The 19,683-nt window shown below is 52.8% G+C and overlaps 1 protein-coding gene across 2 annotated transcripts in view; it reads right to left on the bottom strand.

Annotated features, from left to right (window-relative positions):
• Positions 1-19,683, bottom strand: part of LTBP4 (latent transforming growth factor beta binding protein 4) — a 45,859-nt gene that overhangs the window by 1,218 nt on the left and 24,958 nt on the right. Inside the window, exons 11-29 of one of the 2 annotated variants that reach the window (XM_035118511.2) lie at positions 17,539-17,664; positions 17,326-17,451; positions 11,959-12,084; positions 10,782-10,907; positions 10,246-10,371; positions 10,022-10,147; positions 9,591-9,716; positions 9,223-9,345; positions 8,999-9,130; positions 7,998-8,129; positions 7,743-7,868; positions 7,401-7,544; positions 7,038-7,262; positions 5,973-6,047; positions 5,687-5,815; positions 4,501-4,650; positions 3,034-3,186; positions 1,270-1,656; positions 109-258 (exon numbers count right to left, since the gene is read on the bottom strand). In XM_035118511.2, the coding sequence (XP_034974402.1) occupies positions 109-258; positions 1,270-1,656; positions 3,034-3,186; positions 4,501-4,650; positions 5,687-5,815; positions 5,973-6,047; positions 7,038-7,262; positions 7,401-7,544; positions 7,743-7,868; positions 7,998-8,129; positions 8,999-9,130; positions 9,223-9,345; positions 9,591-9,716; positions 10,022-10,147; positions 10,246-10,371; positions 10,782-10,907; positions 11,959-12,084; positions 17,326-17,451; positions 17,539-17,664 (2,808 nt within the window). The remainder of the gene's footprint in view (positions 1-108; positions 259-1,269; positions 1,657-3,033; positions 3,187-4,500; positions 4,651-5,686; positions 5,816-5,972; positions 6,048-7,037; positions 7,263-7,400; positions 7,545-7,742; positions 7,869-7,997; positions 8,130-8,998; positions 9,131-9,222; positions 9,346-9,590; positions 9,717-10,021; positions 10,148-10,245; positions 10,372-10,781; positions 10,908-11,958; positions 12,085-17,325; positions 17,452-17,538; positions 17,665-19,683) is intronic. The other variant, XM_035118512.2, reaches the window with a different exon arrangement.

Raw genomic sequence — 19,683 nt, 5'->3', positions numbered from 1 at the left:
AGAGAGAGATAATATTGGCATGGGCAAAAGTGGGTTGGGCTAGATGGCACTTGGGGGGTCCCACCCCCAGGCATGCCATGATGGCGGGGTGCGGGGGGGCAGACTCACCCAGGCAGGCCATGCGGGCGGGGTCCAGGCGGTAGCCCTCGTGGCAGTCGCAGGTGAAGCCGTCGCCAACACGGACGCAGCGCCCGTTCTCGCAGCCGCTCAGGATCCCACACTCCTCCGCCAGGAGACCCCCAAATTCCTCAAAGGGGCCTGGGGAAGGGGGGGGCAGGAGAGATTGGCAAGCGGAAGAAAAAACGTGCCCAGTTCTGGTCTCCTCCCCGCAGGAAGGGTTTTGTAGGGTTAGGAAAGGGCCACACAAAGGATCTGAGGGAAAGGAACGACGCCCCGCGAAGAAGGGGCGCAGCTCATGGGGCTTTCCAGCTTAGGAAAAAGCAGTGCTTTTTTCCCTGGGGGTACGCATACCCCTAAACATTTTGTGAATCTTTGTACTTTTGTCCATTTACTGTATTTATTTATTTTTCCTGATTCGAACTCTAAAACGGTGATTTTCTTGAGTCAAAATGAGAGTACTCCTAAACATTTTTTAAAAGAAAAAAAGCACTGGAAAAAAGGCAAAGGAGTTGTAGATGAACTTAACGCCTGGCCTGGAGAAAGAGAGCAGGGGAAAGATTTCCTCTCTCCTAACACTAGAACTTGTGGGCGTCCGATGAACAGATCCAGGGCAGATTTAGAAAAAGGGGGGGGGGCAATTCCTTCGGCACAAAGTGAAACTGTGGAACTCCCTCCCACCGGAGGCAGCGGCAGCCACATGTCTGGATAGCTTTCAAAGAGGATTAGACAACATCCATGGCAACAGGTGGCTATTAGCCATGACGGCATTGCTCTGCCTCCATGGGTCAGGAGCAATAACTGCTTCTGATTCCCAGTTGTTGGAAACTGCAGAAGGGAAGAGGGGTCTTGGGTGCAGATCCTGCTTGTGGGGTGGGGGTGGGGTGGGGTGGGCTGCCCACTGTGAAAAGAATCCTGGACTATATGAGAGCAACAGACCTGATTTAATAGCCAGGCCCTTTTTATGGAACCTCCAGGTCCAGAGGCAGTCTACCTGGGTTCTCAGGGGTACCTGGCCACTGTGAGAACAGGAGGTTGGATTAGATGGGCTAGTGGACTCATCCACAGCAGGGTCAGCTTTCTCTCCCCCCCCCCATCAGTCAGTGACATTCAGCCACATATGCCAGTTTGGGGGAGACCCTCCCGACTCACCATAGTCCTCGCTGGCCCTTCCTGGCCGTTCCAGGTAGGAGCTGGAGCCGCTGCGGGGTGGGGGGAGGTGCCATTCTGGCTCAGGGGGGCTGCGGGGCCGGTAAACCCCCCGGGGGGTCTCGCCGGGGCCCTCCTGCCTGGCTTCACCGTAAGGCAGGTCCTCGAAGTCGGTGGCCTCGTAGGGCGAGGGGCCGTAGAGGGAGTCACGGGGGAAGAGGTCGTAGTCCGGCAGGCGGGGGGGTCCGGGGCGCGGTGGCGGGGGCCCGAAGATCTCTGGGCCGTAGGGCAGGCCGCCGTACTCAAAGGGCGGCCCCACACCTCCAGGGCGGGGACCTGCTCCGTAGCCAGTGGGGGGGCGGAGGACGTTGCAGAGGGTCTCAAAGTCATCTGGTTGGGGGGAGAAGGAGATGGTTGGTCAGGGGGGGTCACAAGGCCTCTTCTCTCCCCCCTTCCCAAGGGTCAGGGGTGGCATCTACAAATGGGCCTGCGGGGGGGGGGGGACACGACGGACACACACACATGGGATTGGGTCCCAGGCAGGGCCGGATTGAGGTTTGATGAGGCCCTCAGCTCCTGAAGGGAATGGGGACCTTTCTATGTCCTGTTGTCCTTTGTCAACAACAAATTGTCACTGGTTTTTGTGTTCTATGCTATATGGTCATTTATGGACTGAATAGGTATCTCAAGCCATTTGCACATGCAGAATGCAGGCACCCTATATATAGAAAGGAGCAAACCAGTGATTTTTTAAGGAGCAGGCTAGCAGGCGGAGCCCATGACTTACATCAGGGGTCCCTAAACTTACCCAGCTTCAGGCCGGTGCCTGCCATGCCGATGAGAGTGTGGGAGCGCGTGCCCATAAGCGTGCGCACACGCCATTTCCAGCACACTTCCGGGTTGGAGGAGCGCCGGAAATAGCTTGTGTGCATGCGCACGGGCCTCCTCCAACCTGGAAGTGCACCGGAAATGACGCTTGCGCATGCGCACAAGCTGTTTCCGACGCTCCAGCCACCCAGAAGTGGGCAGGCACGCTGCGCCGCACCGGTAAGAGTGGGCGGCGGCAGTGGATGCCGGGGGCCGCACAAATGAGCCTTGCGGGCCGCATCCAGCCCGCGGACCGTAGTTTGGGGAAGCCTGACTTACATCATAGGAGCCAACACAACACAAAACACGGTTGCTGTATGTAGGTTTTGTTTTATTTGCTTTTTATCTTATATTTTGGAAATGTACCTCCGGGTTTTCTTTCCTTTTAATTTTTTTTGGGGGGCCCCAAGAGAGTGGGGCCCTAAGCTAGAGCTTGTTTAGCTTATACATAAATCCGGCACTGATCCAAAGCCTCCCCCTTGTAGCGCAAAGGGACTCAAAGGGGGGAAGAGGAAGCCCAACACTAGGCAATGTTGGAATTGCAACTAAAGCAGCATTCGAACTCATGAATTTGGACTAAACTTTAGGGGTACAGTGGTACCTTGGTTGTCGAATGGCTTGGCTCCTGAACAGATCGGTTCATCAACACCGCAAACCCGGAAGTGAGTGTTCTGGTTTGTAAACATTTTTTGGAAGCCAAACATCTTCCGATTCAGTGCAGGAAGCTTTGGTTTTCAAATGGACTCCCAGAACGGATTAAGTTTGACAACCAAGGTACCACTGCCTTTGGCCCCTGGGAGGACAGGATGCTGGGCTGGATGGGCCCCCCTTGGGCCTGATCCAGCAGGACTTAGGCTGCAATGCCTTCCCCCCATCCACCCAGCCCACCATGGGTCTTACCTGAGTCCGGGGCTGGGCACAGAGCGCAGTCCATGCTCCAGGCCTCGCCATAGAGGCAGCAGCACTCTGTGTAGGTGACCTGCCGGTCCAGGAGGGGGCGGCTGCAGACCAAGTCGGGCCCCACCTCTTGCCAGCACACAGCCAGGTTGTCATCTGAAAGGCGGGGAGTGCAGGAGAAATGGAGAAACTGCCACAAGGCACATCAATGGATGCCAGGCCCTCTTCCCGCCCCCTCCCCCCAGGCCCCAAACCTGTGCAGATCCTGTTCACAGGCATCTTGCGGAGTGGAGGAGGAGTAAACACAGAGAGCCCAAATGACCAGATCTGAGTTTACGGAATCAAGGAGGCAGGTCCTGGAAAGAGTTTGGGATCCGCTGAGCTGGAGCATAAGCCCTCCATTGGAATCCCACCCGCAAAAAAACTGGTGAGGCTGAAGATGGCTTAAAAAAAAGTTAGCCTCTGGAACCTACCTCCACAAGATTTTGCAGCCACTGGCCCATAACTTTGGGGGGAAGAAGTGAGCCCAGAAGGGGTCAGAACTGTTTCCTCCAGGTTCACAGACTTAATTCTACAAGAAATGGAGGCCCAGCACACCTGCCCACCCTCCCAGATTCCCCCATACCTGTGAATGGGATGCAGAGGGTCCCCCAGGCACTTAAATGCCTTAGACGCGAAGTGGGGAGGGAAGGGGGGTTCTGTGTTGCATTAAGGGCACCCCTAAATTGTTCCCCTAACTTGATCCCTGCGTTTTCCCAAAAACCAAGATGAGGAGTTGGGTTGGGCAAAATGCTCTGGATGAATGAATCTGGGATCTCTGGAGAAGGATCACGGAACGGCAAAGTTGGAAGCAGGGCTGTCTTAACCATACCTGGCGCCGTGGTGCAAGGATCCCTCCAGTGCCCCCACTTTCCCAGAGTTGACTTTTTTTATGGCGGGAGGAGGCGGGCAGCGTCTGGAGGGCAGCTCCTCTGGCGGGGAAGAGGCAGAGGCTGGACACAGTGCCTCCTGGCTCAGCTGGCCGCTTCGTGCCGCAGTGCCCACGGCAGGCACCACACCGAGGGAGCGGGCCTGCGCCAAGTGAGCGAGGGCGCATGCGCCACTCCCGCCAAGCGCCGGCTTGATTTTTTCCCTTTTAGCCTTCTGGCACCCCGCAGAATTCGGTGCCTGCAGGCTAAAAGGGAAAAAAACTGAGCTGACGCTTGGCGGGAGCGGCACACGCGCCCTCGCTCAATCACCACGCTTGTTTGGTGTTCCCCGGACTCTCGCCTGGTACCCTCCAGAACTTGGTGTCCTGGCGCCCCGCGCCACTAACCTCAATGTGTATGATGGGCCTGGTTGGAAGGGATCCCAATGCAGGAATCGAAGGGAGGAAGGGAGTCAGATGGAGGGCATGATGAGTCAAGGAGAGAGAGACAGCCGAGGGGGGAAGCCGGTGGATGTGGGGAGGGGAGGGGGTCTGCCCCATACCTGCGCCTTGGCTGTCGTTGGTTACACAGCGGCGATGCGAAGCGTCCAGCACAAGGGGGGCAGCGCAGGAGCAGTAGTAGGAGCCAATGGTGTTGATGCAGCGCCCCCCCACGCAAGGCTCCGCCTCCTCGTCAAGGCACTCGTCGTTATCTGGGGAGGGACAAGGGGGGGCAGAAAAGCAGATGAGGGGCTCAATTTTGCAGAATCATAGAATAGCAGAGTCAGGAAAAGACGCCAAGGGTCATCCAACCCTCTGCAATTTACCTAGTTCCTAAAGTTTATACACCGAGCAATTGCAAAAACAACAGCTAAGCTTTTTCCAGAAAAATATAATAAAGCTATTGGCTTAAAACAGACTGAAACTTGCACAGAATTTCTAAACACCTGGGTTAGGCTCAGTGCTTTTTTTCTGAGGGGACGCAGGGGTACACATACCCCTAAACATTTTGCAAATTTTTGTACTTTTGTCCATTTACTGTATTTATCCCCCTCCCTGAACTGAATTATAAAATGGTGACTTTCATGAGTCAAAATAAGAGTACTCCTAAACCTTTTTTTTTTTAAGGGACCCCTGACCATTAGGGACCCCTGACCATTAGGTCCAGTCGTGACCGACTCTGGGGTTGCGGTGCTCATCTCGTGTTATTGGCCGAGGGAGCTGGGGTACAGCTTCCAGGTCATGTGGCCAGCAGGACTAAGCCGCTTCTGGTGAACCAGAGCAGCTCACGGAAACGCCGTTTAATTTCCTGTTTGGAGCGGTACCTATTTCTCTACTTGCACTTTGACGTGCTTTTGAACTGCTAGGTGGGCAGGAGCAGGGACTGAGCAACGGGAGCTCACCCCGTCGCGGGGATTCAACCACCGACCTTCTGATCGGCAAGCCCTAGGCTCTGTGGTTTAACCCACAGCGCCACCCACGTGCTTCTCTAAATGGGAACATTTCAAGCACAGGGAAGGTGGCACGGCCTAATATCAAGAGGCAGGGAGTTCCAAAGTGTCAGTGTTAATTGGTTTCTTGCCAATGTGGGCGTCTGCGGGACCTGCAAGAGTGCCAGGTCTGCTGATGCAGGTGGTCAAGTGGGTGCGAGGAGGGACCTGTTTACCCGTGGGGTCCCCCAAGGGCATAATTGGGGCAAGAGGAGCTGCCCAGGCAGAAGGGGGTTCAGAGGCGGACAGAGGCTCTCACCAATGCACTCCAGGTGCTGCGTCTCGTAGTAGTAGCCGTTGGGGCAGTAGCAGGCGTAGCCAGGGATCTTGTTGACACAGACGCCCCCCTTGCACACCTGGGCGTTGAAGAGGGAGCACTCGTCCACATCTGCTCAGGACAAGGAGAGGGTCAGCGACAGAGCCCCACAGGACCAAGGGCACCGCGCCCAGAAACCCCAAGGCTTTCTGGGGCCAAGGACAGACCCAGGAGGGTGGCCAGGCACAAGTCCCCCCCGACAAAAGCCCCCGAGAGCAGCAAATCTCACCTGCAAGGGCAGAGAGGCTTCCGGTGCTGGGGGCAGCGAAGCCGTTGCCGTGAGGACACAGGGCCTGGTACTCAGCTGTGGGGCGGAAGGAGGAGAGGACCTGTCAGTGGCGCCCAAGCACCCTCCGCTCCCATCCCGCTTCCAGAACCCTGCAGAAGCTTCCCCCCCTGCACCCATAACAGGCAGTGTGACCTAGTGGTTGGAGTGTCAGACTAGGACATGGGTCGGCAATCTAAGGTGGGCTGGATCAGGCCCAATTGCCTTCTAAATCTGCCCCGCGGACAGTCCAGGGATCGCCAGAACGCATGTTCTTTCCCTCTCCCTCCCAGGGTGGCACGCCGCTCATCCTCCCTCCGCCACGTTCATCCCCCCCCCAAATATTGTCCGGCCCCCCACAAGGTCTGGGTGACAGTGGACCAGCCCCCTGCTGGAAAAGTTTGAGGACCCCTGGACTAGGACATGGGAGAGACCATGAAGCTCTCCCTGCGTGACACAGGGTCAGTGACTGCTTCAGCCTAGCCTCCCTCTCTTAGAATTTTGAAGTGTCAGGCATAGCTCTAGTGGCTTTAGCCCAAACGTAGCAGAGTTTTCCTGCACAGCGCAGAAGCTAGTCGAGGTGGAAATGACTAGTCGGCTAGACGCAGAATAACTATTTACAGGATTTATTAAAAGAAAATAAAAGCAGCAGAGTTTCTGCATACAAAGCAAAGCAAAATAAATCCTCTCTGTCTCTCTCCAACCATACGCAGCACTCCTACTCCTAACACCCAACAAGAAACAACTGTGCTAGCATTCCTAGATAACAGAGTTCAGTGCTGGTTATTAACCAATCAGAGAGCTGTTTGCCAGGCCAGGCAGACCTTGGCTTTCTGCCAATAGTAAATTGACACTGCCTTGAGTTAATTGTGTGAAGCAAGAATCTGTAAGTTTCCCATGAGAACCAATTAACAGAAACTGAACACCCTCACAGGGTTGTTGTTGCGGGGATTAAATGAGACGAGGGCTCGAATCCCCACTCAGGCTTAGGGCTCAGTGGAACCATCCTCGCCTCTGTGAGTTCCTTACCTGTCCCTGGGGCGGGGCAGGCCTGGATGTGGCAGTCGACCCCCCAGCCATGGCCAAGGCTGCAGCAGCACTCTTGCCGCGTGGCGTTCCAGGCCAAGACATTCTCGCAAGCCTGCGCTGCGTTGGGGTCATAGTAGCATTCACGGCGGGTGCCCTCGCTGGTTCCAGAGGGCCAGGTCTCGGGCCGGGGAGCCTCGGGGCGCCGAGGAAAGCCTGGGGGGCGTGCTGGAAAAGGCGGAAGGAGAGTTGGAGGAGGTCTGGGAAAGAGCAGCCAGGATGATCTGGGGGTGAAGCGACTTCCCTATGGAGAAAGGACCCTCCTAATCCCCCCCCCCCGCCCAGCCCAAGCTCGAAGCCTCTCACCGGCTCCTGGCACAGCAACGCAGCGCCCGATCATGGGGTCAAATTCTTCGCCCGCCCGGGGGCAGATGCAGAGGAACGAACCCTCCACATTCTCACAGGGGGCAGTTCCACACACCCCTTGCAGCATCTCACACTCGTTCATGTCTGTGGGGGGCAGCAAAGAGGGGGTGAAGAGGGAGGGACTCACTGGGGGCCTGCCCCCACCTGCCCGGCCCCCTCTGCCACTTGTCCCCCACCCGGCAGCAAGCCAGGTCCCCTACGGAGGCAGCCCCTTCTCCATGAGACGCTGGTGGTGGAGAATGGGGACAAGGCCAGCCTCCCTCCCTCGCCCCCGCCACGTACCCAGGCAATGGCGCCCGTCCCTGGCGCTCTCGTAGCCCTGGTCACAGATGCACTGGAAGGAGCCGGGCAGGTTGTGGCAGACGGCGTGGGCGCCACAGAGGGAGCTGTTCTGGCACTCGTCCACGTCTGGAAGAAACCAGGGCCACCCACTCAGCGCTCTCTCCCTCCACCCCCAAGGAGCCTCATCACAGGCTTGCACCCCCTTGCCAGCCTGGCCCCACTCCCATCTGATGGGTTTGCCCCTTGTGCACTCACCCACACAGTCCCCGGTGGCTGTGGCTTGGTAGCCAGTCTGGCAGCTGGCGACGCAGCGGTAGGAGCCCAGGGTGTTTTCGCAGCGCTTCTCCCCGCAGAGGCTCACGCCGTACTCCTGGCATTCGTTGATGTCTGAAAGAAGGCCCCATAAGGACATGTTGTGGGGCAGGGGAGGAAGGAGAGGAACGGCGCCAAAGGACCACGAAACGTGATGTCAAAATTAAGAGTGTCAACAGAGCCTGCTGCATCAGAACAGATAGTCCAACATCCTGCTCTCAAGGGCAATGGGGACTCTCCCCTCTTGCAGTTTGCAGCAACTGGGACTCAGAAAAAATTGGAGGCAGAGCCATTGTAGCTGAGAGCCATCCATAGCCACCTCTCCTCCTTCATGAATTTAACTAATCCTTTTAAAAAGCCATCCAGGTCAGTGGCCGTCACTGCGTCCTGTGGGAGGGAGTTCCACAGTTCAGCTCGGCGAAGAAGGACTTTCTTTCACCTGCCCTGAATCTTCCAGCATTCAGCTTCATGGGAGTCAAGAGCCTTGCAAGTCCGGAGGGATCTCTTTGATGGGGGGCAACTTCAGGAAAGAGCTTTTGCTCCTTCTATTATTATTATTATTATTATTATTATTATTATTATTATTATTAGAATTAGAATTAGAATTATTATTAGAATTAGAATTTATATACCGCCCCATACCCAGAGGTCTCAGGGTGGTTAACAAAAAAGATCACAGTATATAAAATCAAAATAAAAACAATAACCCAATAATACCGGCCCCCCTGGCAATAAAGGAGGTGGGGGCTCCTTGGCAGCCTCAGAAATCACAGAATCGTAGAGTTGGAAGGGACCCCCAAGGGTCCTCTAGTCCAACCCCCGGCAAGGCAAGAATCTCAGCTAAAGCAGCCATGGCAGATGGCCACCCAACCAAGCCCCAGAGCAAAATAGGGGCTTCCAGACCACCCCCCGACCCCCGCTTGGGCCCTGGCAGCAACACTCACCAATGCAGTCTCCCGTGGTGCCAGCCTGGTAGCCAGCCTGACAATCTGCCACGCAGCGGTAAGAGCCGGGCGTGTTCTCACAGCGCTGAGTCCCACAGAGGGCCGCCCCATACTCCTGGCACTCGTCGATATCTAGGGGAGTGGGAGGTCAGGCCCATGGCAGAGTTTCCTCGGCCCTCCCCCCCCGTCTCCCTCTTGCCGCCCCCCCGGCGCTCGCTCCTCACCCTCACAGGAGGCCTTGTTGGCGCTGCTGCGGGTGCCCGGCGGGCAGTAGCAGTCGAAAGAGCCCTCGGTGTTGGCGCAGTGGCCCCCGGCACATGCCGTGCCCGGCAGGCATTCATCAATGTCTATGGGGAGGGAGGGAAGGAGGGGGTCAGTGCGGCAAGGAGATGGCCATCCACCCTGCCCAGCACCCAAGGAAGAAATGTAATTTTAATCTTTGTCGGAAGCCGCCCAGAGTGGCTGGGGAAACCCAGCCAGGTGGGTGGGGTACAAATAATAATACTACTACTGCCTCCCTCCATCTCCCAGGCCGCATCTGTGCCAGCCTGCATCCTGCGCCAGGTGGCCCTTGGGGTCTGGGGCCCCTTACCAATGCAGGAGGCCCCACTGGGGGCGACGGTGAAGCCCTGGGCGCACAGGCAAGTGTAGGAGCCCTCGGTGTTGAGGCACTCGCCCCGCGGGAAGCAGAAGTCCCCCTCCAGACACTCGTTGACATCTGGGGGGGTGCAGAGAAAGAGGCGGGGGGGGGGAGTTGGGGGTGCTCAGCCAGGGGAGGGAGAGGAGGCTCAGAGGGAGCAGGGGGCCACCTTCAAACTCCAGAAAGGCTGCCCCGTGGAAGTTTGTTTTTGGAAGGGACCCCTGAGGGTCATCCAGTCCAGCCCCGTGCCCTGCCCTGGCAGACCACACCAGAACATGCTGCCAAGGGAATCAGTGGAGGTGGGTGGGGTCTTTCCCCAGGGGTGCCCAATGCCAAATCCCCCGCCCCCCCGCCCCAGTCACCCGTCCCCTGCCCCACCTCACCCACGCAGGACGTCCCCGTGCCCTCTGCGCGGTACCCTCGTCCACACTGGCAGCGGAAGGAGCCCTCCGTGTTGATGCATCGCCCTTGAGGCCCGCAGGGTGTTCCCGCGGCACACTCGTCCATGTCTGGAAAGGGGCAGATGGGGAGAGTCAGGGGCCCCGTGGGGATGACCCCAACCCCAAAGGCCCCCCCAAGCAAGGCGCCTCCACTCTCCGCCTCTTACCCAGGCACTGGTTTTCCGTCAGGCTGGCGCGGAATCCTGCAGGGCAGAGGCAGCGATACCCACCGGGCACGTTCTCGCATCGCCCAGACCCACAGGGCGGGGGGCTCTGCTGGCATTCATCCACATCTGAGTTTGTTTGGATGAGAAGAGAGACACACCAGAATTTCACCATGATCAATTCGTTCTTCTTTGTAACTCACTTACCCTCCCAGGTGCTCAAGCCAAGTTCTCCCAGTCCCTTCCTTAGTCTCTCACCCCCCCCCGCCCGCAAGGGAGGCCAGGCTGAGCGGCAGCGACTGGCCCAAGACACCACCACCCCTGCAGCGGGCTTTGTGGCCGAGCGGGAGGATTCGAACCCCGGTCTTCCAGGCCCTGAGCCAATGCTCAAACCGCTGCCTGCGCCACACCAAACATCTCCGGATTTGCGGAGGAGCCGTTTCCAAATCCAGAGCTCTGCGCATGGTCAGGGGTGCTCTCGTCTTCCTGTCCCCCTGGGGGACAAATCCAGAGCTCTGTGTTCTCCTTGGCGCTCTTACCTACGCACTGCGTGCCCAGCGGGTGGGGCTGGTAGCCGATGGGGCAGGTGCAGCGGTAGCCCCCGGGGATGTTTTCGCAGCGGCCAGGTTGGCAGGTGGTGGGCGTCTCCCGGCACTCATCCACGTCTGCAAAAGAACAGCGATGGAGGTCTGGGGGCGCCTCTCTGCGCCCGACCCTCCCAAGGGACTGGGGCCCAGGGTGGTCTGGAAGCCCCCCATTGGACATGGGGAGAGGGGGCTAGCTGGCTGGGACCAGGGTGGATAAAAATCAATGATTTAAAAATAATAATCAGATTTTAAAAAATTTATATCAGTTTTTAAAAAAATGCTTTTGGAGGAAAAATCTTTCTAAAGATAGTTTTCTATTTAAGTTACACTATAGTCCAAATAAGGATTTGTTTTAAGTTTTTCATGTGTGCTAAAACTCAGTCTCAAGTTGTTTTTAAAAAAACAAAAACGTTTAACCACATTGGTTAACAAACATGGATACATACGCTATAATGTTATCATTTTAGTGAAATAAATTGTTGAAATGGTTATTAAGGAAATGATTGTTTACCTCCTTCTAATCAAGTACAGCAGAAAAGTTGTCCAAATATGAACAGTTAACTTATTAAACCTCACAAGAATTTTAAAATTACCTGTCTAGGTATTTCTAATAGTTTAACCAAATCAGGAATTGTTGATATAACTATAAAAACTACCCTGAAAATTTATGATTCCAAAAAGGAAACCTTCATCTGCTTGTAAATATCAAGAAGATACCAGCAAGAACGAGTCTTTCTGTAAAAAAAAAAGTGATCTAAATCAAGCCTTACTGACTAGTGATTTAAATTGAGATTTAAATCAAATCCACCCTGGCTGGGACCCCCGACTTGCTCTGTCTGGGACCCCCGTTTGCTCTGCTGCTGAGTCCCAGGAGGAAGCAGGTTGGGGGAACGTCAGCAAAAGAGCTCCATGTCTAGAGCAGTTGCTTGGCATGCAGAAGGCGCCCAGGCTCCCACCCTGGTGGCAGCATCTACAGGGAGGGCCGCTGCTGCCAGCCTGTGTAAGCAATACTGAGGCAGGTGGGCCCAATGTTCTGATGCAGAGCAGGGTGGTCTTTGGGGGCCGAGGGCCGTGGACCCCAAGCTGGCTGCCGTGGGAAGGTGGGGGGCAAGGGAGCGCCCTCTCTCACCCTGGCATTCGGTGCCCGTGGGGCCGGGCTGGAAGCCGGAGGGGCAGCTGCACTGGTAGGAGCCGGGCGTGTTCTGGCAGCGGCCGCGGGCGCAGGGCGGGGGGCTCTGGGAGCATTCGTCGACGTCTGCGGGGAGAGAATGGGGCCACATTCAACTTTCTGCTTGGGAAAGGCTGCGGAAAGCCGGTTTGAAATGTTCTTTCTTTTTTCTTTTTAACTTCATTGCAAAACAATTTACATATAACAACACAGACAAACAAAGACAGTACCTCAATGACAACGACAACAACAACAACAACAACAACAACAACAACAAATTGTTATTTATACCCCGCCTATCTGGCTGGGCCTCCCCAGCCACTCTGTTGTTGGCGGCTTCCAACAAAATATTAAAATACAATGGTCTGTTAAACATTAAAAACTTTCCTAAACATTAACTAACAACAACATTGCCTAACATCACACACACTTTTGGCTTCCGATTCACCTCATTGCACTTTCTACATATTCTTAACCTTGACGCGTTTCCTATTATATCCGTTACATATCCAGAAAATGTTCTACGTTCATAGTTTTCCTTAATATTCAGTATTCAATCTAGACCTGTCAGGAGATTTGCATTTTCACAGTATTGTTTTAGATATTCTTTAAATGCTACCCATTCTTTACACATTTTCTGGTTTGAGTTTCCTCTTATTCTCCCAGTCATTTTCGCAAGTTACAGATTTTCTATCATATTCACCTGCCAGTCAAGCTTTGTACTAACTGAGTCACCTTTCCAGTTTTTTTTGCTACTAAAATTCTGGCTGCCGTAGTTGCATACATAAAGATGGTTCTAAAGTTTTTTGGGATTTCAGTGGACATAATGCCTGACAAAAAGACTTCTGTTTTTTTTTTTTGGAAGGAGAATTTAAAGATCTTTTTTAGTTTGTTTGTATATTATATCCCAAAACTCTCGTATCCTCACAGAGTCCCAACCCTCCCCTTTCTTACATCTCCAACAAACGTTTGAGGTTTTTAAATACATTTTGGCCCATTTGGCTGGGGTCAGGTACCATCAATAAAACATTTTCATCACATTTTCTTTCAAGTTATAACATGCGGTGAACTTTATATCTTCTCTCTAGAGTCTTTCCCATTCATTCATGTAGATATTATGACCAAAGTGCTGGCCCCAATAGACCATAACTGATTTCACCTCTTCCTCCTTGACTTCCCAGTCAAGGAAAAGATTATACATCTTAGATAGATATTTTCCTCTCGATTGGATTAGGTTTTCTTCTAATTTTGATGTTTCTACAGCGAACCCCTTTTGTCTGTCCTTGCTAAATCTTTTATTAAGTTGGAAATATTGAAACTACACTTGGGCAAAAAAAATGAAAGGCACAAATACAGGATGGGAGACACCTGGCTTGAGAGCAGTACATGTGAAAAGGATCTAGGAGTCTTGGTAGACCACAAACTTGACATGAGTCAGCAGTGTGATGCAGCAGCTAAAAAAGCCAATGCAATTCTGGGCTGCATCAATAGGAGTATAGCATCTAGATCAAGGGAAGTAATAGTACCACTGTATTCTGCTCTGGTCAGACCTCACCTGGAGTACTGTGTCCAGTTCTGGGCACCACAGTTCAAGAAGGATACTGATAAGCTGGAACGTGTCCAGAAGAGGGCAACCAAAATGGTCAAAGGCCTGGAAACGATGCCTTATGAGGAACGGCTTAGGGAGCTGGGTATGTTTAGCCTGGAGAAGAGAAGGTTAAGGGGTGATATGATAACCATGTTCAAATATATAAAAGGATGTCATATAGAGGAGGGAGAAAGGTTGTTTTCTGCTGCTCCAGAGAAGCGGACACGGAGCAATGGATTCAAACTACAAGAAAGAAAATTCCACCTAAACATTAGGAAGAACTTCCTGACAGTAAGAGCTGTTCGGCAGTGGAATTTGCTGCCAAGGAGTGTGGTGGAGTCTCCTTCTTTGGAGGTCTTTAAGCAGAGGCTTGACAGCCATCTGTCAGGAATGCTTTGATGGTGTTTCCTGCTTGGCAGGGGGTTGGACTGGATGGCCCTTGTGGTCTCTTCCAACTCTATGATTCTACGATTCTATGATTCTATGAAACCAAACAGTCACTAGTAAAGGGATATCTGTTTACTGATTTGAAATTTTCAGCGTGCTGTATGTCGAAAGAAAATTATATTAAAATGATGTACCGTTGGTATTTGACTCCCAGTAAGCTAGCAAAAGGGACCCAGGTGGCGCTGTGGTTAAACCACTGAGCCTAGGGCTTGCTGACCAGAAGGTCGGTGGTTCAAATCCCTGTGAGCTCCCGTTGCTTGGTCCCAGCTCCTGCCAACCTAGCAGTTCGAAAGCACGTCAAAATGCAAGTAGATAAATAGGAACCGCTACAGCGGGAAGGTAAACGGCGTTTCCATGTGCTGCTCTGGTTTGCCAGAAGCGGCTTTGTCATGCTGGCCACATGACCTGGAAGCTATACGCCGGCTCTCTCGGCCAATAATGCGAGATGAGCGCGCAACCCCAGAGTCGGTCACAACTGGACCTAATGGTCAGGGGTCCCTTTACCTTTAAGCTAGCAAAAATGTTTAAGACAGGTACAAATATCTACTGGAAATGTCAAGAAAATGAGGGCACCTTTTATCATATGTGGAGACTTGTAAGGTAATAAAAGCATTCTGGGAAATGATATTGAAAAAAATGTTTAAAATAACTTTGATTAAAAAAACCAGAGGCTTTTTAGTAGGAATTCTAGGTGCTGAAAGGTAGCAGAAAAGACTTTTTATGTATGCGACGACAGCAGCACGGACGCTATTAGCTCAGAGATGGAAAGAAGATAAAGGCCCTAGCGGAGAAGAATGGCAAACTAAATTGTTTGGACTATGCAGAAATTGCAAAACTGTCCGGAAAGCTAAAGAATCAAGAAGACCAAAACGTTAATAAGGAATGGGAATTTTTTAAAAAAATATCTTGTAAACAGATGAAAACATTAGCAGGATTGCAATAACACTTGTAATGTAATGGGTATTATGGAGATAAAAAGTTATTATTTTTTGGAGTATTGAAAAAGATGCAGTAAAAAAAGATTTAGTAGCAGAACCTGTTATATAGTGGGTCCAGCCAGTGGTCATTCATGGCAGCAAGCAAGTAAAAAGACACACAAAAACCCCAGCCCTGCTGCGATATACAATATAGGCACTTGGGCTAGGCTACCCAACCCAGGGGAAGCTAATTAAAAGCAGTCACTACCTCCCTTAACTAGTTCCTGGCTGCTCTGCTACTGTGCTGTGCCTGCAAATTCAATACATAACAGAACCCAAGGAGGGGAAGGTGGAAAGTCCGGAGATTCGGTGGGATCTCTTAACTGTGGATCCGTGTTATGTTATTTTTATAATTTTTTATTTGTAAAACCATATAAAATTATTTTAAAAAAGACAAAGAGGGTGAGAGGCTGTGAGGGGCCTGGGCCGCCCTCCCCCGCCCTCTGCCAGCCAAGGGGCTGTGCCCGTCGCTCCTGTGCCCAATCACAACCAAATGCCCCTTAGAATGAGGACATTGAGATAGACTGCCTCTGGGCCTGGAGGCTCCATGGAAATGCAGGAAGAGCCTGCTGGATCTGGCCAATGGCCCATCTGGTCCAGCCTCCTCACAGAGGGCAACCCAGTGCCTCTTGCAGGAAACCTGCAAGCAGGATCCGAGCCCTTCTCCATGAATTTGTCCAACCCCTTTTTTTTTTAAAGCCGTCTAGCTGGGTGGCCTCGGGTGGGAGGGAGTTCCACATTTTCAATTCATCCCATACCCTTTTGAAATGTGGCTCTTTTTTTGGTGGGGAGGGGGGTATTATTGGGTTATTGCTTTTATTTTTATTTTATATACCGTGATCTTTTTATGTAAGTCGTCCTGAGACCTCTGGGTATAGGGCGGTATATTATATTATTTTATTTTAAGATTCTTTATTACAAAACAATTTACATAGAACGTAAACAAAACAACATAAACAGACCATAGACACTGGCTAGCAACACCTCATTTGACATTACAAACCCTTTAACTTCCGGTTCAGCTCATTCTGCTTTTTATACTTTAGTCTATACACACTTTTCGATTAATTATCAGGAGGGGGGGGGATTCCTTTATAATTTCCTTAGACATCAAGATTCAATCCAAATCTGTCAGGAGACTTATGTTATGACAGTACTTTTAAAGATATTCTTTGAACATCGTCCAATCTTTTCTACATTTCTGGTTAGAATTTCCTCTTACTCTCCCAGTCATCCTTGCAAGTTCTCAATATTCTATCACCTTTGCTTGCCAATCAGTTTTCGTGGGGATTACATCACCTTTCCCATCTTTTTGCTATTAAAGTCCTTGCCGCTGTGGTTGCGTACATGAAAAGGGTTCTGTGGCTTCCTTTTGTATATCAATGCGCTAACAAAAAGACTTCAGGTGGGTTTGTTTGTTTTTTGAAACGGGGAATTTAAAGATCTTTTGGAGTTCATTGTATATTATGTCCCCAAATTCCCTTATCTTCGCATAGCCCCACCATGAAAAGCATTAATACTGGAGGGGAGGGAGATCCAGAAGGGTAAGAAAACAGGGGGGATGAACAGGACCCCCAAAGGCTGCCCCCTCCACCTGCCCCCCCTTCCAGTTTCCCCTCCAGCCAGGCGTGATGCTAGGGCTTTTTGCGCCCTAAGCAAAGCACCTTCTGGCGCCCCCCGGGCGCGCATGCGTCATGACGCATGCGTCATGAAGCACGCACACACGCCTCTGATGTCCCTGCGTCCCCTCCATTGGCGGGAGGAACGCAGGCCAAGAGGGGAGCTCAGTGCCCTCCCGCCTGTGGAGGGGACGCTTTGAGGTTGTTAGCGGCGGCGGCAGCAGCGCCCACAGCTGAAGGCTTCAGCTGCGGGCGCTGCCGCCGCTTGCTCGCTGCAGCCGCTGGGCAGCTCACAGCGTCCCCTCCGGGGGCGGGAGGGCGCTGAGCTCTCCTTTTGGCTCACGCTCCTCCCGCCTGTGGAGGGGACGCTGTGAGCTCCTCGGCGAGCGGGCGAGCGGCGCCGGCGCCCATAGCTGAAGGCTTCGGCTGCGGGCGCTTGCCACCACTACCGCCGCCGCTCACTGTGCCCGCCGCCGCTGGGGAGTTCTCGCCGTCCCCTCCATAGGCAGGAGGAGCGCGAGCGCACGCCTTGGGAGGACGGCGGTGGCGCGGCGGGGGTTTTGCGGGGTAGGCTCGGCAGCGCCCCCTCAATTTACGCGCCCTAGGCAATGGCCTAGTCCGCCTAAATGGACGCACCGGGCCTGCCTCCAGCCTCTCCCTTCCTTCCAGACAGGCAGGGACCCCCCCTCCCCATTACCTCTGCATTCGAAGCCGGTGGGGCTGGGAACGTAGCCGGCGGGGCAGGAGCAGCGGAAGGAGCCGGGGGTGTTTTGGCAGCGCCCATTGGCACACGGCGGGGGGGTCTTGGCACATTCGTCAATGTCTGGGGAAGGAGGAGGAAGAGAGTGTTGCTTCGAGGCTGAGGTGGGAAGCAGTCCATCCCAGCCTCCCCTCTTTGCCCCAGACCCACCCTGGCACTCGGAGCCCGAGGGGTCCGCCTGGTAGCCGGCCCGGCACCTGCAGCTGAAGCTGCCCACAGAGTTCTCGCAGCGCCCGTTGGCACAGGGGCGGGGGCTCCTCCGGCACTCGTCCACATCTGCGGCGGGGAGGGAGAGAAAGGGGGAAGGAAAGAAGTTGTGCCACGGAGACACGGGGCCCTCGCCCCGCCCCACATTTCCGCTGCCCCCCCCCCCTCAGCCAAAGCCACCCGCCAAAGCTGATCTCAACAATAAGACTTGGCTGTGCCTTGAATAATTTCGCAGATAGCAAAATATTCTTCCTTCATTCCAGGATGAGGATAAACAATTAAGTACAAGGTAAAAAAACAAGAATGCTCGAACTGAAAACGCAACGAGGTAGAAGGAAGTCAACAAATATTAAATTGAAAAGGGATTCAACCCAAATCGAAGGTTATAATGTACAAAAAACACTAATATTGGTTTGAATTATATAAACTAATACTTTCCAATAGATAGGTATTTTTATTGTATAAGCGGTTGCTTTTTCTCTCCTCCCCCCTTTTTTCTTAGATATTGCATTGTATAACTACATTAGTATATAAATCTTAGGTTTTTAAATAATTTCATTATACATAAGTCAAGATATATATCAGTCTAAGAACAAACATTGTAAGATTACTTTCTCTTTTTCTTCTTTTTTATGTATGCCTCTTTCTGTTTGTTTTTCTGTTTGCTTTTGCTAATTTTTTTTAAAGCTGATCTCTGCAAAACACCCCCAGGAGAGGCTACCTCTGAGCATGTGCAGCCTGCTTTCCTAACCACAGCTGAGCTTACGGGCCACAGGTTTCCCCAAGTGCCGCAGTGGCGAGATCCACCTCTGGTGAGGGAGGCAGAAAACGCCTCTGAGTGCCAGTCGCGGTGGCTGCTGTGGGGCTCAGGCAGGGCTTGTGGGCCCCTCCAGCACCCAGTTCCTTGGGGTACCTGGCTGGCCACAGGGAGGTCACAATGCTGGGGGAGGCGGGCACCTCTGCCTCTTCTGAGGCTGCCTTCTGATGCCATGCGCACCTGCCTCTTCAAAGGGTGGCCTTTGCCCTGCGGACCCTCAAAGCTTCCTAAGAGCACAAGAGGATCCTGTAGGATCGGGCCCTCCTGTTCTCATAGTGGCCAATCAGATGCCTGTTCTGGAAAACCTGCAAGCAGGATTTGAACTCAAGAGCCCCTCTCCCCTGCTCTGGCTTCCGGCAACTGGGATTCAGAAGCATTTCTGCCTCCAGCTGTTTTCCTTGCTGCCGCTTGGATAAATGTATTTGGAACATTTTGTAAGTAAATTATTTTAAACTTACTTCAAAGCTTATATATTTACAGGAGTGCCTGGCGTGCTATGGTCCATGGGGTCACAAAGAGTCGGACACGACTAAACGACTAAACAACAACAACATCCCCAAACTTCAGCCCTCCAGATGTTTTGGACTACAATTCCCATCCTCCCTGACCACTGGTCCTGTTAGCTAGGGATCATGGGAGTTGTAGGCCAAAACATCTGGAGGGCCGCAGTTTGGGGGTGCCTGGTTTAAACTCTGCTACTGGGAACACTCTCCTGTTGGTGAGTGAGCTTGGCTCCAGAGGCAAGGAGCCATCGATAGCCCTCTCCTCCCTCATGAATTTCAAAGCCATCCAGTCTAGCCTCCTGTGGAAGGGAGTTCCACAGTTCAACAATATACTGCATGAGAGCTGTAAGGAGCGCCAGGCAGATAGGATTTATTGTGGTGGCTGGGAGGAGCAGAGAAAATGGGTTTTGAAAGGAAAATAATAACAACATAGAGTTGCTTTTTAAACTATAACTAATATTTTTCATAGTGAAATGAAAATTTTACACTACTAAAATATTAATGACTAGTGTATTTCAGCCCGTTCAATAACGGGCTCTAGAACATCCTGGGGTTCGGAGAAGCGCTTGCTTCTGTCATTGACCTGTCATTGCTGTCGGCGGCAAGGGGACAGGAACGGAGCGCTTCTCCGAACCCTGGGACCTGTCATTGCTGTCGGCGGCAGGGGGACAGGAACGGAGGAGGAGAAAGCGCTGCTTTCTCCTCCTCCGTTCCTCTCCCGCAGCCGCCGACAGGAAGCAGAACTCCCAGGGTTCGGAGAAGCGCTTG

Source organism: Zootoca vivipara, chromosome 6 (assembly GCF_963506605.1).
Source record: "Zootoca vivipara chromosome 6, rZooViv1.1, whole genome shotgun sequence".
Taxonomy (NCBI): domain Eukaryota; kingdom Metazoa; phylum Chordata; class Lepidosauria; order Squamata; family Lacertidae; genus Zootoca; species Zootoca vivipara.
This window is presented reverse-complemented; position numbering and strand designations above follow the sequence as displayed.